At 35.3% G+C, this 9588-nt stretch overlaps 1 protein-coding gene across 2 annotated transcripts; it reads right to left on the bottom strand.

The window, feature by feature from the left end:
- On the bottom strand, nt 2943–6030 carry LOC109718974 (protein ELF4-LIKE 4-like). 2 transcript variants are annotated; one of them, XM_020245490.1, is made up of 2 exons: nt 5873–6030; nt 2943–4018 (listed from the first exon to the last, which is right to left on the bottom strand). In XM_020245490.1, the coding sequence occupies exon 2, from the start codon at nt 3954–3956 to the stop codon at nt 3609–3611; it is 348 nt and encodes a 115-aa protein (XP_020101079.1). In that variant the 5' UTR covers nt 3957–4018; nt 5873–6030; the 3' UTR covers nt 2943–3608. The 2 variants fall into 2 exon arrangements, with proteins under 2 accessions (XP_020101079.1, XP_020101078.1); XM_020245489.1 differs by having other exon boundaries at nt 5894–6028.

Consider the following 9588-nt stretch of genomic DNA (forward strand, 5'->3'; position numbering starts at 1 on the left):
AAAATTTAATTTTAAACATTAGTTATAAAAATTAATTTCAGAATAATTATGAAATATTACGAACAAATTACGAAATAATTTTAAATGGTGCAATATATATATATATATATATATATATATATATATATATATATATATATATATATATATATATATATATATATATATATATATATATATATATATATATATATATATATGCATGTCTAAGGAGTTGAGAAATAATAAATGGTGAAATAAGTACATCAAAAAATTTTCGTATGCATAGTAATCCCCCATTAGTTAGTGAAATAATTTTTAGTAGGTATTGTAATCCCCCGGTAGTTAGTGAATGAGAAGAGAAATTATTGCTTGTGATTCTCGCAATTAACTTTCATCAAATATAAAATTAACTTAAGCTGCGTCAATCTTTTTTTTTTATTTTTTAAAGTATAATTTATATGTGAATGCTCAACATAATAAAATTAACATTTATATCTAATACCAATAGTTTAAATTATTTAACATTTATTTATATATTTTATATTTATAAAAATAATTAGTAAATTTATATAATAAATTATATAATAATAATATATCTATATAAAATAAATACTATATATTAATAAATAAATAAATATATTATATATATATATTATACCAAGTTTTCCGCCGTTAAATTTACCCTTTTGATCATTTTCACGCGTTAGATCATATATTCAACCAACACCCACTCAACCTAGGGGGCCCATATTTATCGCTAACCGTACATCTCTTAATCCAATGGTCAAAAACTTGGTAGCACCAATGACTTTGTGCTATTAATAGTATATATAGTTGTTTACTATATATATATATATATATATATAATATATATATAGTTGAGCTAAAATAACATCGGTAGTAAACGATAGCCATTTTTATACTGATTTGTTTCGATGATAGAGCTTCTTAAATTGACAATCGGCTCTTGTTAAATATGATCTAAACCATTTATATATCATAATAAATCAAATTATCACACATTTCGATATTGTTCTTTATCCATCAAGTGAACAGAAAAATGAATGACTGAAAATGAATACTCTTAAAAAAATGATGATAGAAGTCTTGTAATCAAGATCAAGAGTATTACATCTTGTTTTAAATAGTTTAAAAAATTTCTAACAAAATTCAATTGATTTGGATATCTTTACGCAGTTAAACGAGAAACGTTCTATCGACCATTAAAATTACAAATTTTGAAACCCTTTGATCAGTTAGCAAATAATATCGAAAAGATTTTGAAATTTGATTTCTAAACATTCAAGTGGTTATAGATCATGTTCAACGGGACGCGATCGTCTAATTGGAAGTTTTATCATCGAAACAAATCGGTAGTAAAACAGTTTGTTTACTATCTGATAGTATTCTAGCTCAAACTCTCTCTCTTCTCTCTTCTCTTTCTCTCTCTCTCTCTCTCTCTCTCTCTATCTATATATATATATATATAAAAAGAGAGCGGGAGGTCATGTGGCTCCAGCGAGCATTCAGCCGCCCGTGGACCCCGTGACAACCCCATCACTGTGAGCCCCGATTTTTTCGGCTCGCCCACAGCCCGCGGCCGTGCCGCCCTGCCGCCGCCCGCCCCGCCCCGCGCCGCGCCCCGCGTCGGCTTGCTCGTCATGCCAGGGGGCGGCCGCTCTCGCAGGCCAGCGCCGCGCCGCCCCCGCCCCGCTCCCGGCTCCGCCCAGCGCCCGCATCGCGCCGCGCCAGCGCCCGGCGCCGCGCCCGCTCCCGCTCACGGCTCCACCCGCGCCAGCCCCCGCCCCGCGCCCTCGCCCGCGCCTCGGCCTCCTCGCGACACGTGTGCAGTTATTGAGGAATAATATGTAGTTATGGATTATAGATTATAGATGGGACCCAGGGCATTGTAGGCTTTACACACTTTCCACCTTTTATGTTGCTGGTGCTTTGAAGCATCTTTCAACCCATTTAGGGCATTCACTAGGAGATGCATGTGTCACTCACACAACATGATTACATGAAAATGTGTCCCTCTTAGAAACCTAGTTTGGCCTTATCTTCTAATTCTACTTCTGTTTACATAAAAGCTTCTACTTAAATAAAAGGCAAGAGCATAATTTTGAGGATCAGAAGCAAAAACTTAATCTAGAGTTTCTACTTTCCTACAGAGACAAGTGCTTAATGTTGTGATCTTTACCACCTTAAATACAAGCTTGCTTTACTGAACAATAACACACGCAACACCAAAGCTAAAACAGCCCTTAGCACCAAAGGATCTGATTCTCTGGAAGAAAGTTCCTTTACATCCCCTTTTATTTCACAAAAAAAAAAACTTTGTATTTTCCTTTTTTCCTTTTGACATTGCCACTATCTCTCATATCCCCAAAACACATCCTCAAAAACCCATAAATATTAAACCCCAAGCCTTAAACTCGAACCCCAAATTATAGCACACAGAGAGGCTCGAATCCCGTTATAGGCTAATAAAACAGGAATTGCTATTGAGAAACTACTGTAATCTTGATCTGATAAGGTTCTTCAATAGGCAAGCTCTATGAACAATAGAAAACAGTCACTAACCCTAATGTAAATAGAACTGTACATGGGAGGAAGAGGAAGAACAAAGATTTGAAAAAGATCAAGGCTTGCTACGTACAGAAGAAAGTGAGATATGAAAACAGATTTCAACCCAGAAAAGCATTTTCTGCACTTTTTCCTTGGATTTCAAGTAAGATCAGAACTAATCAGTTCTCCAGAGAATATCCGCGGAAACAAAAAACATGCAAACTTTTTCCTTGGAACCAGCTACGAGCACAACAAGCATGCAAACAATTTAAAGATCCTCACTACGTAACTCTACATTCAGAAAATAAAATACAACCTCCAACTATTTGGATAATCATAGCAGCAAAAATCGGGATAAACACAAGAATTGTCCAAAGAGAAATGCTTAAAGATCATTGCAACAAGAGATTATAATGGTAAAATATATTTTCACAGGAAACTAACATGAATTTAACTGTATTTGATCATCAGATGCTCAGATACTCTACAACTAGTTAACAAATAAACTCCAAAAAAATAAGAACTAACATTGTAATTGGTCTGAGATCAGCCATATTAATTAATTAACGGAAACGCTAGTAAATTGCTATATGTCTAATGAAGAATTATACAGCAACAATAGTGAAAATTTGGAATCCTCTAACAACACATTCAAAACACGATCTCTATGAGAGATTTACAGCAAATTTAAGGACAACACCTGTTATTCTTTTTGAGCTGCAAGCTACTACTCTCTATACCGACCCTATTTAGGTCATTAATTTGATCCTAATGCCATTCAAAGAAGGGCTAACTAAAAATTCAGTCCTCGAAATTTGACCACATTTCAGTTTCATCCTCGAAATTCCAGTTTCACCAAACCAGTTTCTAGTGTTTTGTCCCGAGTGCCAATTAAGTCATTCCGTTGTCTACCGTCCGACAATAAGACAATAAAACAAACTTCAAAGACTAAATTGTTGCAAACGAAATGCTGAGGACATGGTTGAGTTTTTGAACTTTAGGGACTAGATTTTGTTATTAACCCATCAAAGAGTAAAGGTGCTTATCCTTCTTTGGGTTCAACTGACCCGAGTTCTCTTCTGGCCGGCCTTGCAACCGGACTTTAGGGTTCCAGTGGAGTCCCCTTCGGAAGACGCGGCCACAGACCTACCGAGGGACGTGGAGAGGTCGGCGTAGAGGTCGACAACCCTCCTAATGTTACTGTTGAGCTCTCTAATTAAGCCGACATTCCGGCTGAGATTGTTGGGGATTCTCGATTCGTGGTTTTGATTGATCTCATTGATCAAGAGCCTGTTCTGATCCAATATGCTTTGAACTTGAACAAAGTTCTTTTGAAAGGATTGGATTACCTTGCAGTCCACTTGAGTTGCTCCACTGCCTAATCCTGAGAAAGTTTCACCTTCCATTTCTTCTCCCCCCTCCCCTTTCTCTTTCTCCTCTTAGCAAGGGCTTAGAGTTTACACCATGCCTGCAAAACAATGGTAGATTGTAAAGAACAAGAATTTAAATGCTTTTCTACAGAGCTGCTCGAAAAAGCAATAATAATTTTTGCACTCAAAGAGCAGAAGCTCCGTATTCGAGTCTGTGCTTTTCAAGCGTACTAGAGAAGCTGTTACAAAAGTCATGTCAAATAATAACCGAGTTGAGGAAACACCATTGAGGGAGAAATTATGATACTACTGATAAACTAATGGCTACCCACAAAAAGTACATAGGAGAGGTTTTTTAAAGCAAAAACTCAGCTACAAAACTGAGGATGTGATATAGAGAGAGATAGAGAGAGAGAGAGAGAGAGAGAGAAAGAGAGAGAGAGAATCTGTGGGGAGTTGCTTAAGACATCAGAAAGCATGACAGACAAGGATACAGAAGAAAATGATGACTACCACGTTTTCTTCTGACAAAGGGGGATCAGATGACAATCAGATACTCACATATTTCTATAGCATGATAAACATATATTCCTAGATAATATACAATTCAATTGGTAAAGATACATATAGAACGTACTTGAACTATCATCTAATTTTTTAAATTTTAATTTAATTTAAGCTTTTTGATGAATCTTTCAATATAAAATTTAAACCAAAAATTTAAGTAACTATCAGCACGAGTAATATCTACCGTACAAAATCGTGCCAACAAGATATTGGCACATTATGATCTCGTAACGATGGCACAGCTTAGAACTCTCTTTTTTTTTAATTAGTAATTAATTTACCCAATAAAATTCAAAAAATTGATAAAAATATATAATAAATAATTAAAATATTTTATTGCTAAAAAAAATAAATATTTTATATCATTATATGTAGGCACACATGTATTTTTCCTGTTTTCAGAAAGACCAGTGCCGTGACATTTAAATTCTTGATTTAAACCAATAATATGAATTACATAAAACAAGCTAGTTAAATCCGTTTAAACAAACGACGATGTCAAAGTTTGAGCTAAAAGTCATTAACTCCTTCAAATCACATAAACTAAAGAAACTATGTATTAAAATTAGAAATTTTGAGAGTTATAAATATTAAACAAATTTGAGCTAAGAGTCATTAAGTGACTCAAATCAAATGAATTAAAAAAAAAGTATGTACTAAAATTAAACATTTTGAAGGTTATGAAGCAAGAGCTGATCCTACTCTACAAAGATAACTTCTCTGGCTTTTTTTAGAAAAAAAAAAAACCCACATCAATAGGCCATTGTGAAATAGGTCCTTCAATGCTTTTCTTTTCTTCTTTTTTTTTTTAATTCACATTACTTTTACTAATTAAATTAGAAATTAAAGTAGTAGTAAGTAGTAACACTAGAGGGTGCTATTTCAGAAAATCGTAGAATTGAGGGGGGGTGTTGATACAATTTTCACTAAAGATAATTTACAAAGAAAAAAAAAAAAATTTTTTTCCCCTCAGTAAAAGGACCTTTTTGATTCTGGTAAAAAAGCAGGGGTAAAAGGACATAATTCTTTGTCTCCCTATTGATCCACCGTACCCCAAAAAAAAAAGAAAAAAAAAACTCTCACAAGTAAAAATAAAATAAAAAACCCCTAAAGTAGAAACTAAAAGCAACACCAATAGAGCAATAAAGCCCCAATATTATCAGAAGAAAAAAAAAAAGAAAAAAGAAGCAAAAGCAAAAGAAACCCTAAAGATAGCGAGCAAGATCGAATTTTGACGCGAGATGCCCAAAAAAAACTCTCGAAATTAAGAGAACCCACTTCGCGAAACGATCGAGGAGGAGCAACGAAGCATTGTTTTTCCCAAAAAATTGGGGGAAAAAATTCAAATAAATTAGAAAAAAAAAAGAGAAAAACCAAGAACTCATCTTAATTAATTGTTGGCGTACCTTCGGAATCTGGAACATTCCCTCAAAGCACGGTAGAGAGAGAGAGAGAGAGCGAACACAGCAACAAAGTAGGCGATTTAATCGAATCCGGGATTAACGAAGAGAGAGAGAGATGAGAGAGAGATGAGAGAGAGAGAGAGAGGCGAAGAGAGAGAGAAGAGTCACGCAAGAGCCTCTGCTTTTACGGATTGGATCTACTTTTTATTAGGTAAAAATTGCACTCGTAGCCCCTCAAGTATAGATTATTTTGAAATAGGCCTCCTAACATTAATTTTTGAATAAAAATATATAAAACTTACTTTAAAGATATGATTTTTTTGGCTGTAAAGAAAAAATTTCGTGTGTTTATTTAGCTATAAATTTTTTTTGGACAAATTATTTTTACAGATTTGAGAAAAATAGAGCGTTATTGCTTTTCGCTGATTTTCAACCGAAAGTGAAAATTCGAGCTGCGTAAAAAATTATTTATTTATTTTTTTCAACTAATCAAATAAAGTGTGAATTTATTTTTTTTCAACTCCGGCAAATCAAATATTACAAAGTATAAAATTTTTTCCACCAAATTATTTTTTTACAAAAAATTATTTTTCATAATTTTACGTGCAACCAAACACCCTCTCAACTATCTTACATTTAGCTTTGACAATCTAATCATTAAAAAATTTAATTTTATTACCTAACTTTTTTATTTGTAGCTTTTTAACTTTAAAATTTGAATACATCGTTTATCTTTACAGATTTAATTATTATATTTTATGCGATTTACGTAATTATAAATTAATTAAAATAAGAAATTTAGTTTAAATTTTGTACGAAGAGCTAGTAAATTATTTAAATTAAATAAATTGAAAGATTAGATGCGAAACTAAAATTTTGAAAGGTTAAATAGCTAGTTAAAATAGTCTATAGTTCAAATAAGTATTATACATTTTTACCAAATTTTTTAATAAAGCGACACCTACTGCCCTAAATAGATATCTAAATTACAAACTTCACCCATCTTATTATCTAGAAATGTGTTTAAAATAGTCAAATTTGACAAATTTTTTTAAAAAAATAAAAGGTTGAGAGAAAATAATTAATCACTAAAAAAATAGTTAAGGAATTATTTCAAAATGGTCTATAATTGAACGGATTATTAATATTTCTTCTCCGTTCAGTGTATTCCGATGGAGTTGACTAAATCCGGTGGCGAAAAATGCGGTCGCGCCGACTTCTATCACTGAGCTACTCGGCGCCGAGACATTACGCATTGCCGACTTCGATTTTTTCATTTTTTGAAGTAAGAATGTACGGAGACCCCCTCAGCTATGTGCTATTTTGAATTTCGCAACGGCCATTGGATAATTTTTGAAAAATTTAATTAATTGATTATTTGTAAAAAAATTAAAAATTTTATCAAGTTCGAGAACTTTTATTATTTTTAGTAAATTAATAATTAGACTAATTAATAATTATAAATAATAGAGAAATTTAAATTTTATAAATTCTTTTCTTTGTTAACTAAATAGGCCAATTTGCATAAAACATTCACTTATTTTGGGCTTTTGCAAAATCGGATCACCTTTTTTATTTTTGCAGATTCGTTCCGCTTTTTTAGCAAACTAACCAAAATACCCTTATACATTTTTCTCTCTCCTCTTTTTTTCTCTCGTTCTTTATTTCTTTCTCTTCCCAGAGAGCGGCGAAAGCAGAGGAGGTGGCTTATCCGGCGCATCCTTACCCTCGTCCGCACACCCCCGCACCTTCCTCGTCTTCGACCATGCCGAGGCCGCACCGCGGCTTTTTTTTTTTCCTCTCCGACTCTCCTTCACCATTTCCGACGACGACGCCTCTCTCGCCCTTCCCCGTCTTTCTCGTCCTCCGGCGCATCCTTACCCTCGCCTGCACACCCCTATACCTTCCTCGCCTCCGACCCTGCCGAGATCACGTCGTGACTCTTTTTTTTTTCCTCTTCGACTCTCCTCCACTGTTTCCGACGACGACACCTCTCTTGCCCTTCTCCGTCCTTCTCGTCATCTCCCTCTCCCTCCTCCTCTGCCGCTTCCGACGACGATACATCTCGGCGCCGGCGTCGACACCGTGGAAGTCACTGCGGCATTGCAGCCTCGGAGCGGTGGGTCCTTAGCGGCATCGTCGCCGGCGCCGTGGTCGTTGGCAGAGAGGGGTCACCAAAAAAATTATAAATGAAGCAAGAAAAAAAAATTAAAGATAAAAAATTATAGAAAAATAAGGATGAAGATGAAATTGCATCGTTAACTGAAAAAAAAAATTATAAGTTGTATTACTTAAAATATAAACTGCAGCTTTAAGATGAAAATTACATTTTTAAACAAAAATTACGCTCTTTGAAAAATATTTACACTATTTCTCCTCTGATTGCACTCTTTCAGATGTAAACTATATCCATTAAGATGAAAGTTACACTCTTTAAACGAAAATTATACTGTTTCTCCTATTGTTGCACCATTTTTTCTCTTGTTACACTATTTTTTATCTTAAACTGCACTCATTTAAGAGATATTTATACTGTTTCTCCTCTTGTTGCACTGTTTTTTCTCTTGTTGCACTATTTCTCCTCTTGTTACACTGTTTTTTCTCTTAAAGGGTGTAGTTTAAGATAAAAATAGTGTAACAAGAGGAGAAATAGTACAACAAGAAAAAAAAATAGTGCAACAAGAGAAAAAATAATATAAATATCTCTTAAAGATGTTAATTGTANCTCTTAAAGGATGCAGTTTAAGATAAAAACAGTGCAACAAGAGGAGAAACAGTATAAATATCTCTTAAAGGGGTGTAGTTTAAGATAAAAAATAGTGTAACAAGAAGAGAAATTGTGCAACAAGAGGAGAAATAGTGAAACTTTCGTTTAAAGAGTGTAATTTTTATCTTAGTAAGTACAGTTTATATCTGAAAGAGTGCAATAAGAGGAGAAACAATATAAATATCTCCCAAAGAGTGTAATTTTCGTTTAAAGAGTGTAATTTTTATCTTAAAGCTATATTTTACATCTTAAGTAGTGCAACTTATAATTTTTTTTTGCAATTAACGATGCAATTTTATCTTCATCATTCATTTTCTATATTTTTTTATCTTTTTTTCTTTTGCTTCTTTTATAATTTTTTTGGTCACCCCTCTCCACGGCGCCGGCGACGATGCCGTTAAAAACCCCCCGCTCCGAGGCTGCAGCGCCGCAGTGACCTCCACGGTGTCGGTGCCGGTGTCGGCGCCGGCGAAGATGCATCGTCGTTGGAGGCGGCAGAGGAGGAGGGAGAGGAAGAGAACGAGAACGGTGGAGAAGGGCAAGAGAAGCGTCGTCGTCGGAGACAGTGGAGGAGAGTCGAAAAGGAAAAAAAAAAGAGTCGCGACGTGGGCTCAGCAGGGTCGGAGGCGAGGATGGTGCAGGGGTGTGCAGGCGAGGGTAAGGATGTGCCGGCATATTGTCGGCGTCGGCGAAGATACGTCGTCGTCGGAGGCGGAAGAAAAGGAAGGAGAGGGAGAGGACGAGAAGAACGGAGAAGGGCGAGAGAGGCGACGTCGTCGGAAACGGTGAAGGAGAGTCGGAGAGGTAAAAAAAAAAGTAGCGGTGCGCCCTCGGTAGGGTCGGAGACGTGCGGGGGTGTGCGGGCGAGGCCGCTCTTTGGGAAGAGAAAGAAAAAAAGAATGAGAGAAAAAAATAGGAGAGAGAAAAAGGT

This window comes from Ananas comosus, linkage group 12 (genome assembly GCF_001540865.1).
Source record: "Ananas comosus cultivar F153 linkage group 12, ASM154086v1, whole genome shotgun sequence".
NCBI lineage: Eukaryota > Viridiplantae > Streptophyta > Magnoliopsida > Poales > Bromeliaceae > Ananas > Ananas comosus.

What these genes read in the sequence shown, in the direction of transcription:
- LOC109718974 (XM_020245490.1), bottom strand. Translation starts at nt 3,956, where the DNA reads ATGGAAGGTGAAACTTTCTCAGGATTAGGCAGTGGAGCAACTCAAGTG.